The sequence below is a fragment of the Myotis nattereri genome, assembly GCF_964212035.1.
Source record: "Myotis nattereri genome assembly, chromosome: 16".
NCBI lineage: Eukaryota > Metazoa > Chordata > Mammalia > Chiroptera > Vespertilionidae > Myotis > Myotis nattereri.
The window spans coordinates 55500942-55520288 of NC_138091.1; the positions used below are offsets into that span (position 1 = coordinate 55500942).

Here is a 19347-nt window from a genome sequence, read left to right on the forward strand (position 1 = left end):
ATGGCGGAGCTGCACCGCACGCACTCCTCGCTGGCAGCCCTGGACGAGGAGACGCTGTGGGAGATGACGGAGAGCCACCGCCACAGGATCGTGCGCAGCATCTGCCCCAGCCGCCTCACCCCCTACCTGCGCCAGGCCAAGGTGCTGGGCCAGCTGGACGAGGAGGAGGTGCTGCACAGCCCCCGGTTCACCAACTCGGCCATGAGAGTGGGTGAGCCTGTGCTGTGGGGCCGAGGGGAGGGGACGGGGGGGACCCTGTGTTAGTTTCTCTGGGGCCGCCCTAACAAACGACCACAAATTCGGTGGCCAGGGACCGCAGAACTGGCTTCTCTCACAGTTTGGTGGCTGAAGGTCAGAAGTTAAGGTGTGGGCGGGGCCCCCTCCCTCCGGTGGCTCCAGGGGAGGACCCTTCCTCCTCTGCCAGCTTCTGGTGGCCCCGGCTCCCCTCGGCTGTGGCCCCGGCGCCCTCGGCTGTAGCCCCGGCCCCCTCGGCTGCGGCCGTTGCTCCAGCCTCTGCCTGGTCTACATGCCTCTCTGCGTGTCTCCCTCCCTCTCCTGACACTTGTCCTTGGACACGCCCCCCAGGCTTGCAGCATGCACACCGCTCACGGTCACACTAATTACACCTGCGAAGACCCTTCTTCCAAGTCAGGTCCCACTGGCGGGCTCCAGGTGGACACTCCTGGGGGCCAGCCACCTGTTCCAGCCCAACTGACCGTCTGTTTATTTATTCGGAACTGGGATGCTCATAGCATCACCATATCAGTTTCTTAGGAGAATTGAGTCAGTTTCTAAGATACTTGTCTCAAAGTCCGGGTTGGGCCCTGGAGAGCCGGCGGTCAGGGCCGGGCCGTGGGGAGCCGGCGGTTGGCGGTCAAGGCCGGGCCGTGGGGAGCTGGCGGTGGGCGGTAGCTACTGACAGGACACTTTCTGCCGGTTGCCTGATGAGCCTCAGAATCCAAGCTGAGAGCGATGGGGGCTAGTGGGCCGGGCCCTGGTGCTGCTGTTTGCTGCTTTCCTCCCCGAGCTGGGTACGCACACCCACGCGTCCACCAGCACACCTGGTAGGTCTCGGAGCGACCCTCATCTTCCTTAGCCTTTTATCTCCAGCTCTTAGCACACGGGTCGTAGTAGCTGCTCAATAAATGCTGGCCTCGCCCGTCTCGAGACACTGCACTGTGGCAGCAGAGGGGCTTGCGCGGCAGAGAGCGCCCACCCCTCGTGGGGAAGCCCACCCAGTGCCTTGTCAGCCCAGACTGTCCTGTCCCCCAAGGACACCTGCTGGACTTGCTGAGGGCGCGCGGGAAGAACGGGGCGCTCGCCTTCCTGGAGAGCCTGAAGTTCCACAACCCGGACGTCTACACCCTGGTCACCGGGCTGCAGCCCGACGTGGACTTCAGCACCTTCAGTGGTGAGAGCTGGCCTACGATCAGAGCCTCCGGGTCCTGGTCACCTCTGTCCCCAACCCTTTTCCCGAGGCCCAGACAGAAGTTCCGTCCTGCCCCGTCCAGCACTCGGGGGAGGAGACCCTCTGCGCACTGCAGGGGGGCGGGCTGGAGAGGGAGCCTCTGCTGGGCTCGGAGGAAGAGTCTGTCCCTAATGCAGCACCAAGGGGACGGCCTTCACAGCACGGGCATGGGGACGTGTCCTTTCCCCAGAAGAGCTCCCAGGCCCGCTGGGGGCAGTGCAGGCCGCAGCCCTGTGCCTGTGCTCAGCCCGCTAAGTGAGGGCTCACTGGGCGTGGGTGGTGGGGGGAGTAATTCCAGGCTCCCTGGGGGCACTGAGGGAGGTGGGAGTTCAGAGGGCGGGCCGGAGCCCTGGAAACTACACCAGAGGATGCCCCTGTCTGGCGCCTTGCAGGCTGTGCTTGTGCTGCGTCGAGATCTCTTACGCAGACTTACGGTCCCGTTGCTGTTTTGAGGATGACGTGAGACTGTTAGCATTAAGCACGTCTGGGCTGAGGAGGGGCAGGGGTCTGGACAGCAGGTCACACAGGGCAGCCAACACTGGGTAGTCCTTGTACCCAAATCTGGAATCACGCGGTTTATTTCCCCAAATCTCGGGTATAGTTGGGCCCGGAAGCCGTGAAGGAGACGACAGATAGGGTGGGCCCTTTTGAGAGTCGGGGCAGGAAGCAAAGCCCTGGAGGACGAGGAGCGGGCAGGGTGGTGATGCCCAGCTCCCCGCAGGGCTCATGGAGACGTCCAAGCTGACCGCATGCCTGGCCGGGGCCATCGGCAGCCTGCAGGAGGAGCTGAGCCAGGAGAAGGGGCAGAGGGAGGCGCTGGCGCAGCAATGCCGGCGGCTGCAGGAGCGCCTGGGCCAGGCCGAGGCCCGGGCCGAGGGCCTGCAGCAGCTGGAGGCCGACCACGGCCGCATGAGGCGCGAGGTCAGCGGCCACTTCCACGAGGTGCTGAAGCTGAAGGACGAGATGCTCAACCTCTCGCTGCACTACAGCAACGCGCTGCAGGAGAAGGAGCTGGCCAGCACGCGCTGCCGCGGCCTGCAGGAGGAGGTGCTGCTGCGCCGCCCAGCCCCACACTCGCCCCCGGCCCACCCAGAGCTCCCTGCCCGCCAGCCTTGGCTGAGGCGCCCCTGCAGGAAGCTGACCCTTCTTCTCCACCACAGGGCCCCCCCCCCCCCCCGTCACCGACCTGCAAGGAGCCTGCCCTGTGATTCCCCAAGGCCTGGCTGGGGTGCCGTGCCCACGGTGGGGAGGCCTGCCCACCTATGTCTGGGGCCCGGGGCAGGTCTGGCTGTTCTGAGCTCCGCAGTCGTCCCCCTAGGCCTCATCCCTCCAGCTGTGGGTGTGCGGTGTCTCAGCTGGTCCTGTTAGGAGCCCCTCGAACCCCAACAATGTCTTTTACTCACGTTTCTGTGGGGGATTATTATCCTAGTGATTTGTAGGTTCTTTAAATATTCATTTGCTTTCTGCCTTGATGGCATTGGCTTTTCTTTTGTTGTTGTTAACTGTTAGCTGAGGATATTTTTCCATTGTTTTTTTCTAGAGAGAGTGGAAGGGAGGGAGGAAATGAAGGGGGGGAGAGAAAGAGAGGGAGAGGGAGAAAAACATCAATGTGAGAGAGACACATGGATCGGTTGCCACCTACATGCGCCCCGATGGGGGCCAAAAATTGAACCTGCAAAAAGGTGCAGGCCGGGAACTGAACACCCAACCCTTTGGTGCATGGGCCAGTGCTCTAATCACTGAGCAACACCAGCCAGGGCACTTTTCTTTCATTTTATTTGGAAATAATTTCAAATTTATTTTAAACAATACAGTGGTGCAGAGGACACCCACACACCTTACTTTGTCATTTGTGCCCTCTCCTTCCCTCCAGCCCCCCCGTATGTTTCTGTGCACCCCCCCCCCACACACACACACAGTGTCCCCGAGTCTGGCGTGGCCTGGCCGGGATGCTCACTCCTCCTGCCCGGCTCCTGTCCTCTCGTCCTCCGCAGCTCTACCTGACGAAGCAGGAGCTGCAGCGCCAGAGGCTGTCTGCCTCCTGCGAGCGGGCGTTCCGAGAGCGGTCCCTACAGATGGCTGACGGCCTGGAGCCCGGAGCGGAGGAGCTGAGCCGCTTGAAGGAGGAGAACGAGAAGCTCCGCTCCCTGACGTTCAGCCTGGTAGGCCCGGCCCCCGGCCCACTTCTCCCCGTGCCCCCGAGGCTGGGCTTCTGACGCCCCCGGGGAGGGAGGCTAGGGGCCCGGGAATGGAAACAGTGACAGCCCGCCGGCCCCAGCCCCGGTACTGGCGGGATTAGAGCGATGTCGCTCAGCTCCTCTGCCACGGCTCGGCTGCCTCGGAGAGGACTGGGCTGGTTACAAGTGGTGGGGTTCACTTCAAAGTTGGGGGACAGGGAAGGAAACCTGTCTGCCTACAGAAGGCGCTGCATTGGAGAGTGGGGAGCTCTGGATGCAGGATCAGGGACCCCAGCGCCCGGAATTGGGCAGCCCCCCAGCCCTTCCCGTTTCTTTGACTCAATAAGTACCTGCTTTTGAGCTGTTCCTTCGGGAGATGCCTGCTCGGCACAGAGCTCGCCATCCTGCGTTCCGGCCCCCTCCCCGCTCTCTCCCCTACCTGCAGAGTGAGCCAGGAGTCCTGTGTCACTGGGTCCCTCTCAGGAGCTCCCCTGCAAGTGCCTAAAGCAGGAGGCTCTGCCCTGAGAGGCCTGGGCCTCCAGCACCTTCCAGCCCTGCCGGCCACGCCCAGCAGAGCCCAAGGGCCGCTTCCTCCCCCACCCCCCCCCACCAGGCCTCTGTTCGGCCTCCTGGGCAGGAATGTCACTCACCCACCTGCCAGCAGCCTCCAGCTCCCGTTCCTGGGACAAGCTTCCCAGGGGCAGGCGTGTGGGAGCAGGCCGCTGACCCCTCTGTGCCCCAGGCGGAGAAGGACATCCTGGAGCAGAGCCTGGACGAGGCCCTGGAGAGCAAGCAGGAGATGGTGGACCGCATCCACTCGCTGAGGGAGCGGGCCGTGGCCGCCGAGCGGCAGCGGAAGCAGGTGACCGCGGGCTTTTCAGTCCATGCTGAGCTTAAGACCAAGTTTGCCTAAGTAACGGGTCACTCGTTAGTTTCTTCCTGGGTCGAAGCTGTGTTAGCACCAACTCACAGTCCACGGCCAGCGGGTGGGTGACGAGCAGACAGGTCAGGCACGTAGGCGGCGAGAACAAGGGCAGGTGCAGGTGCATGGGGCCCGGTGAGAGCCAGGGGTTTGATGAGTGGCTGCAAACGGTGAGGGGACGGTGGGGAGACGGCCGGTGGACGAGCATGCGCAGGTGAGAGGAGTTACCACTGCGCCCTGCTCTGGGCACGGGATGAACAAAACAGCCACGCGCAGCGCCCACGCGGATCTGGATGGCTCAGCGTCTGGTGGATCTGGTGGGCACAGCATCTCTCGGTGCTCCTGGAAATGGCACTCGGGAGCGCGCTAGCTCACCCTGTTTCTCCCCCTCCTGTCCCCCACGGCTCTCACCCCTCGGCCCAGTTCTGGGAAGAGAAGGAGCAGACCCTGCTGCAGTTCCAGAAGACCAGGGTGGACTGCGAGATCTACAGGGAGAAGGTGACCGCCCTGCAGGGCCAGGTGGCCGAGCTGCAGAAGGAGCGGGACCAGGTACTGGAGAGGCGGCGGGGCCAGGAGAACAGGAGCTGCCGGCAGCTGGGGGCTGGCGGCCTCGTGCCGCCCGCCCTGCCCTCCGTGGCAGCTGCTTCCAGACTTGGGGTCTCCCTCCTTGGTCCAGGCGGTTTCTCAACTCCCTCCATTGTCACCTGCTGACGTGCTCACTGTCCGAGACTAGAGGTCACGTCTAGGGCCTCCCTTCATTTCTGTGCGCACTCTGGGCGGTGGTACACCCACACACGTGACACGATTGCGGGTGAGCCAGTGTTCGCCGCCGCCTCATGCCCCGGGTGCCCTGTGTCCCGACCCGCAGGCCTACGCGGCCCGAGACGCCGCCCAGGGGGAGATTGCCCAGAGCCTGGTGGAGAAGGACGCACTCCGCCGGAAGGTGTTCGAGCTCACGGACCAGGGCTGCGACCTGCGCCAGCAGCTCCGCCAGCTGCAGGCCGAGTCAGCACAAGGGGTGAGTCCTGCCCTGCCATGCGCCTGGGAGCAGGGGCAGCCTGTGCGTGGGGGGGAGAGGGCCAGTGGGAGGCAAGCTGGGCCCCATGCACGAGCCCTGGTGGCAGGCATTGGAGACGCACAGTGGGCAGCTGGGGCTGCTCTACCTCTCCCTTCATGATGATGTCATGCACGTCCTGGAAGGGGTGGCCCGACAGAAGGTTCTGGAACCTGTCGGGTGTGGTGTTGGGCTGAGGAAAGAAAGACAAAACTGAGCTAAAACGACTATAAAAGCCCTAGTTACGGTCTGGCTGGCAGCTCCAGTCCAGGCACCTGGTGTACAGGCAGGGGCCCTGTCCTCTGAGAGCACAGCCCAGCCCTTCCTCCTCACCCTCCCACATCAGCCACGTGCAAAACACATGTATGCACAGAGCAGACTGACGGGCAGGCCCACACTGCTGACTGCGGGTCTGTGTGTTGGAGGGGGGTGAATTTCTCTTTTCTGATTGGTCTGCCCCCCCATTTTCCATGTGCAGTGTGTATAGACACATGTACACACATTATGTACCAGGTGTGTAACCAGGAAAGAACTGTGTGCACAGGGGTGGGGAACGCCCCGCCCATATAAGGCCCAAAAAATCATTTGGTCTGGCCCTACCAAGGCATTAGGGGTGAGTTAATTAAATGATCAAATAAAGCAGGCTAATTTTTTAAAATGTTTTCTTTTTAAAATCCTATATAATAAGAGGGTAATATGCAAATTAGGTGGAATGACTATAACGACCGCCCGACCAGTCACTATGAGGCGCACTGACCACCTCTTGGTCCCTTTCCCCGGCTGGCAGGCTCCGATCGCCTGATGGCGAATGGGGAACCGGGGGTGGGTGGCAGTGAGGGGCGGGGCCAGCTGCAGGCAGCCAGGGAAGAAGGCCCTGATCTCAGGCCAGGCCTAGGGACTGTATCCACACATGAATTTCGTGCACCGGGCCTCTAGTATATTTATATTGGTTTCAGAGAGGAAGAGAGAGGGAGAGAGAGATAGAAACATCAGTGATGAGAGAAAATCATGGATCGGCTACCTCCTATATGCCCCCTACTGGGGATTGAGGCTTCAACCCAGGCTTGTGCCCTGACCAGGAAGTGAACCGTGACCTTCTGGTTCATAGATTGATGCTCAGTCATTGAGCCACACCTGCTGGGCACCAGCTAATTTTTAAGCTGGTAATTTTGTATGGCCCGTGAATGATGGTATACATATCCAAATGGGCCTTGGCAGAAAAAAGGTTCCCACCTCTGACGTATACCCTTGACTAGAAATGCAGTGCTGCCCCCCCAAGCCCAGTGCTCTGCATCCCACTGGCCAGCCGAGGGTCCCAGGCTGGGAGGAGGCAGACCCAGACTGGAAGCCATGAGAGGGTGGAGCTGGGGGTGGTGCCTGGGTAGAAACCCCAAGAGCATCCGAGGGGACCCTTTCCTGAATTAACCAGCCCGTCTGGCGCCTTTGCAGCCCAAGCAGGAGGCGGGGCCGAGGGAGCCCTGGCGGAGGGGGAAGCAGCGGCTGGTGCGCATGTTCGCCATCTGCCCGCGGGACGACGGTGACGGCAGCTGCCTCAGCTCCTCCGAGGTACAGCGGCGCCCTCCGCTCCTGGGGACAGACCAGTGCAGCCGGAAGGGCCCGGCGCATAGGAGGTGCCGAAGGGAGACTTCAGTGGACCAGGGGCTGCATCCAGGCCCTCACTCAGCACCTGGCATCCTGAGCCCCACTCAGCACCTTGCACAGCCCACCCATCAGCACGTGACCCTCACTAGCCAGTCCCCTGGTCTCTCAGGGCCTTGATCACTTTCTATGTAAAGTGGGAAGATTATTTTTTATATTTATTGTGAGGACTAAGCGACATAAAATACAGGAAACAGCCAATAGAGTGCTGGCACATAGGTGCTCAACGAATGTGTCCTGGCTGTGAGCGCCCCCTCCCCTCCCTGTCCCCTCCTCAGCCCTGATGTTGGTGGCCGTGGCTTATTCCCTTTCCAGAGCAGGGAGGGGTCGTGAGCCCATGAGCTCGCGCTGACCCTGTCTCGCTGTCCTCCTGTCTCAGCTCTGGTCGGACCTGAGCGCCACGCCCAGCCGTGAGCTGGTGGACAGCTTCCGCTCCAGCAGCCCTGTGCCCCCCAGCCAGCTGTCCCTGTACAAGCGAGCCACCGAGGACTTCCGGGAGGATGCTTGGTCCTTCAGGTAGAGAGGACGGCATCAGTGCCGGATGACACGGGTTTCCTGCTGGCTCACCGGGGACGAGGGCCGGGCAGGCGCTGGGTGCTCCAGTCCCAAGCCGTCCTCCGCTCCCTCCGCGTAGTGGCTTCTCAGAAATCCTGGAGGGGGACTGGGGAGGCTGCCCGGGAGCGAAGGCGAGTGACGTCGACCTGGATTACGAGATTGTAGACAGAGCAGGTGAGTGTGTCCCTCTGCCAACCTCTGCAGCCGCCCACCTCCCCTGGGCTGGGCCAGGAGGGGCATGAGGACAGGTCTTCCCCAGGCTCAGGCAGAGGGAGGGGAACTGGACCGCTGCCCTGACCCTGGCCCTTGGCAGTTCAGGCTGGTGCCAGCTGCTCTGTGTCCTGGGTGTCCTGTCCATTGTCACCTAGCGGTGAGGGAGTTGTCTCCATGCCCGCTCAGCCCAGATGTTCAGACAGCTGCTCGTTCTGTCCCTCCTGCTCTGGACTCAGGCTGCCAGGGACCGCACGGCGCCAGGTTGCAGTGCCCCCTCCTGCTGGCCGGGGCACCTGTGGGAGCCTCTCTCCCCTTTCCCTGTGGCTTATGCCTTGTATCTGTCACTTAACTGGTTCTCTCTCCTTCTCAAGCCGTGTGCCCCTCATGTCGGCCTCCTTACCTTCCCACCCTGCACACCTACCCCAGTCTTGGGCTTCACACAGAGTAGGTGCTCAGCACCCTGCCTGGAATTCACCCTGTGGCCACCAGGGGGTGCACGCACCCCATGCTGGTCCACAGAGGCACCTGTGTGTGGGGCAGTGGTCACGTGGCCAGAAACCTTACCCTTCCCGGATCACTGGTGGTTTTGTGACAGTGACCAAGGGAAAGACTCCGCCAGGGGAACCAGCCTGGCTGTGAGGCCAGGAGGACAGGGTGCTTACTGCTCCTCCTCCGTGTGATCCCACATAATGCCCCGCTTTCATGCATTCTAGTGGAATTCACCTCAGATACGCCAGGAGCGCCCAGTGACCTCCACTTGGCTGGGATGTATTCACGAATTGGGTTTCCCGGTGAGCTGGCACAGGCCGCCGTGGCAGGTGACAGGCAGCTGTCCGGCCTCTGCTGGCCTCCGGTCCACCAGGTGGAAGAGCAGCCCCCGCCGCCCACAGGGAAGCCACCGCCTGGGCTGGGCCCATCAGCCTCCCAGGCTGCATGTCAAAGTGCAGAGCTTGGGGACCCCCAGGGACATGGAGGCCTGCGCGGCCAGCAGCTGGCGTGGCCGGGGGTAGCGGGAGCCACGATGCAGGCGGCAGGCGCTGTCAGGCAGGAAGGTGGGCCTGGGTTCCACCAGATTTGACTGTTTGGTTGAAGGTGGAAGTGGATTCTAGCTTCCCCATCTCACAAAACGTGGGCAACATTCAGTCTCACAAAGGACACAGTGGAGGCCAGACCCAGGCAGGGCAGCTCTCCGCCAGCTCCTCCCGTGTGGGGGAGATGAGTCAAGGTCTCAGCAGGAGGAAGGAGGAGGACGAGGTCAGCCTCAGCCGAGGTGGCTGAGGGCACTGAGGTAGCGTGTGGTCTCTAGGGCGGCCGGCTGGTGTCTGAGCGTTTGCTTCCTCCTAGACCTGCTGGAGTCTGAGAGTGGCCCACAGCTGGTCTCCAGGGGCCTCTGTGTCTCAGCCAGGTGAGCGGAGGGGTGCTGGGCCAGCAGGTGGCAGAGTGAGGGCTGTTGGCAGGCGACAGCCTTTTGAGGGTGGGATCCTGGCAGGAAGGGGGGTGGAGAGTTCCAGAATGCCGGGGCTGGGGCAGAGCTGGGCTGCACACGAGCTCCGTGGCCTCTTCCTGCAGCAGCGTCCCTGTGCGGCGGCGGCCGGCCCGGAAGCTCCCGAGCCAGGTCACGGTGCTGGCCTTCCAGGGGGACGCACTGCTGGAGCAGATGAGCGTCATCGGCGGGAACCTCACGGGCATCTTCATCCACCGCGTCACCGCTGGCTCAGCGGCCGATGAGATGGCCTTGCGCCCAGGCACCCAGATCGTCACGGTGAGGTTCAGGGCTCTGTTCCTGCTGTTTGAACAGTGGCCTCATGGTCAGCTCCCGTGCGTGTGCGTGTGCGTGTGCGTGCACGTCTGTGTTCAAATACACCGAACGCGAGAGTCACCACTTTCACTCTTTAAAACTTTTTGTTGTAAAATATTCATGATGCTGCAGAAAACATAAATGTACAACTTAACTAATTACCATTAAGTGACTGCAGTAGCGGGGAGGTGACTTTGATGTCACTGAAACTTGAACTTTCAGCTTTTTAACCATTGTAAGAAATTCACAAAATTGGCGTCACCATTCCCGAGGCTCGCCTGTCCCCCAGAGGAGACCCCGTCCCCACGCCACGGGAGCCCTTTCTCCGTGTCTCGTTGTCAGTTACATTGTGGTTACAGCCGCAGAGCCCTTTATGGTGTTTGGGGACAGTCCTGAGCCCCGAATGGGGCCAGTGCAGTTAAAGGCACATGGTCATTCTCCTTACAAAGTGCCCCTCGGTGTGAGGCAGTGAGGGAGTGAATGGAGGGACAGTGAGAGCGGGAGCTTGCACAGCGGGTGGGGCGGGGGCGGGGCGGGGAGGGGGGTGGCAGCTTGCGGTGGACGCCGGGGATGCCGCTAACATCCTCCAGGGCCCGGGCGGCCCCACAGCACAGAGTGACCCGGCTCCACGTGTCAGTAATCCCAACGCCGAGAACCTGTGATCTGGAACGCTCTAGAACGAAGGTCCATTTTGGAGAGCAGACACTGGGTCCTGCGTGGTGCTCTCGGCATGCGGTTGGGAAGGGGGTGGCGGTTGACTCAGGGTGGGAACGTGTGTGGCTTGGAGGAGCCGAATGCAGATGCCCCAGTTCAGGGCCTAGGACAGAGGCCCTGATGGGCAGCTGGCGGCTGGGGGTGCGTGTGGGCGGCTGGGGGTGTGTGGATGGCTGGAGGGGGGGGTGAGTGCAGATCTGCGCTCAGGCTCTGCTGCCGAACCTGGTCGATAGCGGCCCGCCCTGGTGGTTTGCCCCCAGGTGGACTGCGAGGCCACGGAGCCCTTCTTCAAGGCCATCCTGCAGGGCGTGACCCTGGAGCAGGCTGTGGGTCTTCTCCGCAGGGTGGATGGCTTCTGCTGCCTGTCTGTGAAGGTCAACACGGAGGGTACACACTCCCCCCCACCCCCAGGAGCTCCCCTCTCAGGACCTGCCCAGCCGCCCAGTCCTGATTCTGAGCCGTGGCCGTGCCTGCCCCAGCCCCCATGGCCTACCCCAGAGCCAGGCCGCACCCCCGGTTTTCAGAGGCCCCCAAGGCAGCCGGGACCTCCTACCCACTGACGCTGGCACCAGGATGGCTCCCGAGACTTTGGGGCGGTACTTTCTGTCCCTCCTCCTTTCACATTCCAGAACCTTCCTTCTGTGGGTCACGGCCTGGGCTGATCTGTCCTCTCTTACCAGGTTATAAGAAGCTGGTCCAGGACCTGGAGGCCAAAGTGGCCACCTCAGGGGACTCCTTCTACATCCGGGTCAACCTGGCCCTGGAGGGGCGGGCAGAGGGGGAGCTGCCCGTGCACTGCGGCGACATCCTGCACGTCACCGACACCATGTTCCAGGGCCGTGGCTGCTGGCACGCCCACCGCGTGGGCCCCTATAGCATCAGGGACATGGAGGGCGGCACCATCCCCACCTACGCACAGTGAGCAGCCGTTGGGCGGCTACCTCCCGAGGAGGGGACACGACCAGAGTGGAATCCCCATGTGCCCCCCCAAGTGGACAGGGTTTGTTTGTGAGCTTTCGGTGCCAGCATTTCCAGCCTCAGCGCTGCGACTTGGGGACAGCCCCACTGCTGGGGGCTGCCTGGCCCGCCGGCCTGAGCAGCTCCCTAGCCTCATGCTGGCCCGACCTGTGAAAACCAAAAGTGTCTCCAGACATGGCCAGTGTCCCCAGGAGGTGGGCTCACCAGTCACCTGGTGTGTCCAGGACCGTTGGTTTTAGCACAGAGAGTCCCACCTCCTGGGACCCTGTCCTGGGACAGATGGGGCAGGGCCGCCCCCCTCCCCCCAGCAGCATCCGTCTGCCGGGAGCCGTGTCCCAGGTCAGCCGGTGGCGCACACGTGGTGTCGGGGTGGTGCCGCTCAGCTCAGCGGTGCAGGGAGGCCAGGAGCCACGTCCCACCCAGGCTCACACCCGGGATAGCGGGCACCTCCGGTGGGCTGCGGGCTTGCAGGGTTTCAGAGGTGCCACTGGGCTAGGGGGGCAGGGAGGGGTGTGGAGCCTCCTGGCAGCGGTGTCTCCTCCTCCCAGGGCGCAGCAGCTGCTCATCGCCCTCCTGCAGGACCTGGCTCAGCAGAGCAGCTCCGCCCGCAAGGTGAGGCCGCTGCCGGGTCCTGGCCCGGGCCCTGGGGGGGGGGGGCCCTCCGCCCCCCCCTTCCTCCCTGGGCTGGCAGAGGCGGGGACCTGGCTAGGGGTCCTGTTGGGAGGGTGTGGGCTACTGATCTGAGGGTCTCCCTGCGAGTCCCTGCCCCAGGGGCCCCGCACACCTTCCCTGGGCCCCACAGGGCGCCCGGCCTGCAGGTCCCTCCACCGCGAGCAGAGGTGCTGATGTGTTTTCTTGGTTGTGCCCCTGCACCCACCGCCTGGCCATCTGCACCCATTACTCCCTCGGAGGGCGGGGACCTGGTGTCCTCCCCACATAGGCTCTCAGTGCCCCGAGCAAGGAGCCCTCCCGGCTCCATCACAGCGGGTGAGGTGTGGGGGCCGCCCTCGCTGCCGTGCCCTGGGCGAGGGCCTCTGCCCCAGGACCCTCTCCTGCTCTCTTCTCCCTGGCACGGGGCCTGGGCTGTTCTGTGGGTACAGCCTGAAGGTCCAGGGACCAGCCTGGAGCCCCCGGTGGGGCGGTGCCTGCCCGGCCCGGTGTGGATGTCGGGGACAACTGGTCCTTCTCCCTGCAGCCGTCTTCTGGAGGCCCCCAGAGGTTGGTGCGCATCGTCACTGTGGACAGAACCAAGGCCAGCGCCCTATGCTCATCCTTTGATCGGGCCCAGTCCGACCCCAGCCAGCTGGGAGGTGAGGTGGGGCGGGGAGGGGCTGTAGGCTGCTGGGGGAGGGGGGACATGAGAACCATACTTGGCGCCTGGGTGCCTCTCTGGAGAGGTGAGTTGGGTGAGGTCTGAGCCCCTGAGGCTGCATAATATAGGGGGGCTGTGGAAACAGACAGCAGCTGGAGTGAGGGGAGCGTGGGGCGGGCATCCAGGAGGTGCTGGGGGCCAGGAGCGGGAGATGGAAGGGAGGAGGAGGCCTTCTCCATCCTCCCTGTGGCCAACAGGTGGGAGGAGGCAGGTGGGATCAACCGCACTACCCAGCTGGGCCTGGCAAGCACAGGGCTCCGTGGCGACTGGCACCCAGGCTGTTGAGCCAGGGAGGGTGGGGCTTGCAGCCCTTGAGCCGGCGCCCATCGTGGCCGTCCCATAGGTGTGGGGGCTGCGCTGTGCAAAGCACAGGCCCTGCTGCAGGCGGGGCCTGGGACCACTCACGGCTCTTCTCCCCCACAGATGCCTCCCCCAGGGGCTTCTGGGCTGAGAGCTGCGTCACCCTGGCGCCCTACACGCGGGTGCACCCACGCAGGCCCAGCCGGCCCCGGCCTGTGCTCCTCGTGCCCGGCTTGGTCGGGAGGATCCTGAGTGAGAAGCTCTGCCTGCTGCAAGGGTTTAAGACATGCCCAGCAGGTGCGCTCCCCCCTGGGTCCCCCCTTGTGTGCGAGCGGGCAAGGCCTGGGCTGCCACTGGCTGGGCTCCAGGAGAGCAGCGGAAGGCGCCATGAGGGCCCGGGGCTGCCTAGCAGGTCACCACACCTGCCTGGGGGGTACAGCAACCGGGCTCTCCTCCCGGCGGAGGCCAGCGGTGGGACCCGGTCTCCGTGGCAGCCTGGCGCAGAGGGTCTTGACAGGGCCTCCCTCTCTTCTGGCTCCTGGGGCTCCTGGTCCTCGGCTCCTTGGCTTGTGTGCACCCTCCTCCCTCAGCCTCCTCGTCACGTGGCTTCTCCCGTGTCTGTCTCCACGGGAGCTTCCTGTAAGGACCCAGCCCTCGGGTTAGGGCCTCCCTAGTCCAGTGCGACCTCATCTTCACTGTCCCACCTGCACAGATGCTGTTTCTGAACCAGGTCCGTGCTGGCGCTGGGTGGGGGAGAATTTGGGGGGCATAAGTCAATCCAGCGCAGTTACTGCTGGCAGTGAGGCTCATGTGACCGGTAGGAACCCCAAAGGGCGCCACCCGCCAGCCCACAGCCCGTCGGCAGAGTCCGGGCCCGGGGACAGGCTGCGTCTTCTCACAGCAGAAGGGTGGGCCCGGGAGGCGGCGGGCGGCCTTGGTGGGGCTTTCACTCACGCCGTCGCTAGTCCACGGCTGCGCCGAGCTCACTGCCAGCTGGGGCCGCCGTGGTCTGGGGGCGCTTGGGCGGCAGCGGCGGAGGCTAGCAGAGGGCACGGGCAGGTCGGGAGGAGGCTGGCGGAGGGGGCAGGAGCTGTTCAGGAGGAAGGGCCTGGTGGGGGCTGCAGCGGGGTCCGAGGGCGGGGCCGCAGCCTCCGGCTCTGGCCTCTGGGTGGCCATCTGCACTGTAGGGTGTTGAGTGACATCCCTGGCCCCCACGCGCTAGCTGCCAGGAGCACAGCCCTGCCCGTGGTGACAGCCAAAACGTCTCCAGACATGCCCGTGCCCTGGGGGCACTTGCCCTGTTGAGAGCCACCGTGGGGTTTCCAGGTGGAAGAAGTTGGATATGTAAGTTTGGAGCTGGTGAAGCGATGGAGGCGTTTACATCTGTCTGTGCATCCACCCATCCTTCCTTCCATTCGTCTTCCTGCTCCCTCCTGTCCACCCGCCCCTGGCGCTGCCTGGCCCTGCTGTGCCCCACCCCCGGGTTAGGGTGCCCTGCAGGGTTAGCCTCTGAGTGGGAAGCGCAGGGTCAGGCTTACTGAGAGGACACCTAGGGAGAGCTCCCCAGCGCTGGCGGCCCCCGGGGTACAGCGCGGGGCTCCCTCAGGCCCCCAGTGTTTGGGTGTGTGACCTCCCATCCGCTGTGCCCCACAGAGTACTTGAACCCGGAGGAGTACGAGGCCGCCAGCCGGAGGGGGGACATTGTGCAGGAGAGGGAGGCCGCCGGCAGCCACTGCTGGGTGGCCCGCGCAGCCCTGGAGCGCCTCATGGAGAAGGTAGGGGCGGGCGGGCGGGAGGGCTGCTCGGGGAGCGGGGACTGGCAGGGGTTGGAGGCCGAGGTGGGACCCGGGTCCCGGTGGCTGGGGAGTCTCTGACCCTGCAGCTGTTTCCCGGTGCAGGAGGTGGTCACCAGCATCTGTGAAGGGACTAAAGCAGGGGTCGCCTAAGACCATCCTGCATGTCAGGTATTTACATGACGATTCATCACAGCAGCAACATGACAGTTATGAAGTAGCAACGGAAATAATGTTATGGTTGGGTCACAACATGAGGAACTGTGTTTAAAGGGCCAGAAGGTGGAGAACTGCTGGACTAAAGGCAATGGAAAGAGCTCATGTTCGAAGGCTCACTATAGGGAAAGCTCACTGGGAACTGCCCAGCGTTACATGGGTATAAGGCGGCCAGCCCCGTACCCATGCCCTCGTGCCCCCAGCCCCGGAGGAGGAGCTGCGGACTCCTGGGGACGGGCGTGCACAGGCCCCTCAGCCCCAGCTTGCAGCTCCAGGCTTCCAGGTGAAAATCACATGCGTGACGATGCTTGTACCACTAGAACGACTGCCTTTTAAATCGAGGTAACGTTGGTTAACCATGTGAGTCTCAGGTGTCCGCATGTAATTCTACATGTGTGCACGTTAGCGTGTTCACCAACCGCCTAGTTTCCATCCATCGTCACACACTGGATCCTCCACCCCTGTCACCGTCCCAGCCTCTCCCTGTCCCATGTCTATGGGTTTTGGGTTTTACTGGTTTTTTCTTTTTCTATTTTAAAACTGAGGTCAGAGAGGAAGGAAGAGGGAGAGATAGAAGCATCAATGATGAGAAATAATCATGGATCGGCGGCCTCCTGCACGCCCCCCACTGGGGATCGAGCCTGCAACCTGGGCTTGTGCCATGACTGGGAATCGAACCCTAACCTGGATTATAGGTCGATGCTCACCCACTGAGCCACGCCGCTGGCCGTTTGTTCATTTTTCTGGCCCCACATCTGCCACTTGGCAGAACACCCTGCAGGTGGAGGGAGCTGCTGACGGCTGTGCAGCCAACACCCACAGGCCCGGACCGCTGTGGACTCTCCCGGCTCCTGTACCAGCGCAGCCCTGCCCGGCCCCCTCAGTTTCCCTCTCCTTCCCCAGAACACGCACGCCCTCCTGGACGTCCCGCTGGACAGCGTGCGCGCCCTGCACAGCATGGAGATCTTCCCCATCATCCTCCACGTCGCCATCAACGAGAAGGCGGCCAAGAGACTCAGGTAGGTGTGTCTGGGGCTGACCGTCACCCCCCCCCCCCAAGGCCCTCATGCCCCTGGGGCATGTGACGGGATTCCTGGAAGTGTCACAGGGTGGGTCCCCCACAATTCTGGGACAGAGGCTCCCTGTCCCCTGGGAAACAGCCCAGAGGACAGCGAGCACTTGGCTCCTATGCTGACTCACTAAGGCAGAGGTCCTCAAACTTTTTAAACAGGGGGCCAGTTCACTGTCCCTCAGACATTCCACACATGCGCACTGCGGGCCTGGGGCGAGTCGGCTGCTAAGCAGGACAGGCAGCATCGGCAAAAACACCCGGCGGGACGGATAAATGTTTTTGGCGGGCCGCATGTGACCCGCGGGCCGTAGTTTGAGGACCCCTGCACTAAGGGCCCGTCTGCTGGGGCCACAGGGACCGGCCCGCCCGGTGGCGAGGACCACCTGGAGGCCGTGGCTTGTTCATGGCTGGGGACAAGCCCAGGTGTCCTGGGTCCTTTATAATTTCACACCTGAGGCTGTAAACTAGACGCCGCTCCCACCTGGCTGTGGTCTGGGGCCCTGTCTCTTCAGGACCCCATGAAAGTGGCCGCTGCACCCAGGGGTGTTTGGTCCCCTGGGATCCCGAGCCCGGCCAGCTCCGGGCATGGCCGGGGCAGGGTGCTGTCCCCCTGAGTCGCCTCTGGCCCCGCAGGAAGGCCCTGCAGCGGCTGGGCGCCTCGGAGGAGCAGCTCCTGGCGGCCAGCAGGCAGGAGGAGGGCGAGCTGGACAGGGCGCCGCACCCCTGCTGCAGCCTGGCCCCTGAGGGCTGGGGCGACCTGGACACGCTGCTCAGCTGCGTCCGCTTCGCCATCTCCGACGAGCAGAAGAAGGTGGTGTGGACAGAGCAGAGCCCCCCCTAACGGACGCTGTGTCCTCCCGGCTGGTGGACCTCACACCCTGTCCTGTGGGCTCAGCTTGGGGTGCTCACCGCACACACCCCCTCCGGTCCCCTCACTGGAGTCTGACCACCACCCTCGCCACGTGCAGGTCACCAATGGGCACTCAGACTATCTGCTCTTTTCTGCGTAAACCGTCTCCTCTCCAGGGCTTGGCTTGGTCTGAACTGACACCGCGAGGACGCCCCACAGCGGTCACGGTGCCTCCCCAGAGCCGGAGGCCCAGGTGTCCCCAGATAGCGCCCATCCGACCGACCCTGCACTTTGCTCTGCATTTCACTGCAGAGGCTCCTCCCACACCCACCGAGGCGGCCCCGAGGTCAGGCGCCCCTGCCAGGCGAGGAGCAGAGCGCCTAGCACCAGCCCTGTTCTCTCGGCTGCTGGTGCTGATGCTCAGTGATTCCTGTTCAGACTGTTTACCCCCAAGTATCGTCTCCAAGTGACGGACACAGTATCTTCGGTGGGTTTGTGCCCCCAGACGGGCTCCTCCAGGGCTGAGGACTGCCTCTACCAGTGCCCCCCCCCCCCCCCCGCCCCATCTCAGGCCACCGTGACTCCGCCTCCAGGACTGAGGACTGCCTCTACCAGTGCCCCCCCCACCCCCTTCTCAGGCCACCGTGACTCTGACTCCGCCTCCAGGGCTCGGGAGACAGTTGGGCATGGCCCAGGGGAGGCCCCCCAGACTCCCACCCAGCCCAGCCGCCCCCTCACAGACAAATGCCCAGGAGGCTGTTGTAAAAAGTTCAGAAACGGACTTGCACGTTTGACTAAAATAAGCGTGTACAATGTTCTGGCCTGTGGCTCAGCCTCGCCCCCAGGAGGGAGGAGGTGGGGAGGGCGGGGCGACAGGAGCCCCCCATTGGGAGAGAAAGCGGCCGCCGGGAGGGCAGGGCCTGGAACATTCGGGCGGCATCTGCGCTAGACCTGTGTCCTCCACAGAAGGGACCGGCCTACGGACGGCATCCCTGGGCGTCAAAAGGATGGACGCCCACGGGCTCAGACCTGCCACTCAGCCTGCCGGGAGCGTCCCCCGGAAACCAGCCCAGGGCCGGGGACTGGGCCCGGCGTCCCCATGTCTTCAGGACCAGAGATCGATAAAACCAACACTGCAGTCCCAGAGTGGGGTTGGACCTGTCTCCATCCACGTGGCACACGCAGCCCCTCGGCTCCTCTCACGGGAAGGGCATGGACATCTGTGGCTCCAGAGAATGAAGGTCCTGGGACCCAACCAAGGAAATGACCCCTTGTTCAGACCTGTTCTAGGTCGCCCTGGAATTCCTGTGCCGGGACACGGCTCAGACAGGGTGGCGATGTCCCATGGCACGGTGGAGACACCCTCTATGCTCCTCCAGGCAGAGGCGGGAAAGAGGCCAGCCTCAGGGAGCGCCCTCCGGGGTGCCCGCGGAGGAGGCTGTGCCTGTGCCCGAGGCTGGCCACGCCCTCCCTGGCAGGGGCTCGAGGACCTGGCCTGGAGGAGGCGCGTGCGGCTCACAGCTCGTTGTGCAGGGGCCGGCACTGGGGCGAGGGCCTCTCCTCCAGGACCCCGTCGGGGGCGCACACCCAGGGGTCCTGGGTCTCCCACTGCCACTTGGCCAGCTGGGCGCGCAGCAGCTCCAGCGCCGGGGCGTAGCGCGGGTCAGCGGCCAGGTTCTGGGTCTCGCGGGGGTCGCGGCGGAGGTCGTAGAGCTCCCAGCGCTCCCGGTAGTAGTAGCTGTGCAGGTCCTTGTACCAGCGCGTGGGCCGGCCGGCTGCCGTGCGGTTCAGCAGGTCCTGGAAGGTGGGCGACACGTAGAGGTCCTGGTCGATGGGGAAGGGCATCCGGAAGTGCAGGTTGTGCACCAGGCGCAGGGCCCCGCGCTGCACGGAGCGCATCGGGTAGAACATGGTGGCCTCGTGGTGGCTCTGGCTGCCGAAGACCGTGGACCAGGCAGGCTCCGCGTCCAGCGCCGGCAGGAGAGACCGGCCAGTGAGCCGGACCGTCTTGGAGCCGAAGATGGCGTAGCGGGGGTAAGGGATGGAGAACCAGTCCAGCACGGTGGGCGTGAGGTCTGCGGGGAGGGAGGCGCATCAGCACGCGCCAGGCAGGCACGAGGCCCCCAGGGGAGGCCGAGGCCGAGGCCGAGCCTGGGAAGCTGGTGGCCGCCTCTCACCTCAGCCGTCAGCAGGGAGGAGCTCCCGG

General features: G+C 63.8%; 2 protein-coding genes across 2 annotated transcripts in view; one reads left to right on the plus strand and one right to left on the minus strand.

Moving 5' to 3' along the window:
• CARD14 (caspase recruitment domain family member 14) lies at positions 1–17956 on the plus strand (the record flags this gene model as incomplete). Its single annotated transcript, XM_081109521.1, has 20 exons — positions 1–211; positions 1274–1411; positions 2190–2515; positions 3463–3630; positions 4388–4507; positions 4991–5116; positions 5436–5585; positions 7071–7222; positions 7641–7796; positions 7915–8009; positions 9393–9453; positions 9618–9810; positions 10821–10947; positions 11241–11478; positions 12087–12150; positions 12734–12848; positions 13334–13507; positions 14864–14985; positions 16123–16238; positions 16925–17956. The coding sequence occupies 20 exons, from the start codon at positions 1–3 to the stop codon at positions 17130–17132; spliced, it is 3060 nt and encodes a 1019-aa protein (XP_080965647.1). The 3' UTR covers positions 17133–17956.
• SGSH (N-sulfoglucosamine sulfohydrolase) overlaps positions 17905–19347 on the minus strand; it is a 6252-nt gene continuing 4809 nt past the window's right edge. Inside the window, exon 8 of the mRNA XM_081109520.1 lies at positions 17905–19216. Within this exon, the coding sequence (XP_080965646.1) occupies positions 18657–19216 (560 nt within the window). The 3' untranslated portion in view covers positions 17905–18656. The remainder of the gene's footprint in view (positions 19217–19347) is intronic.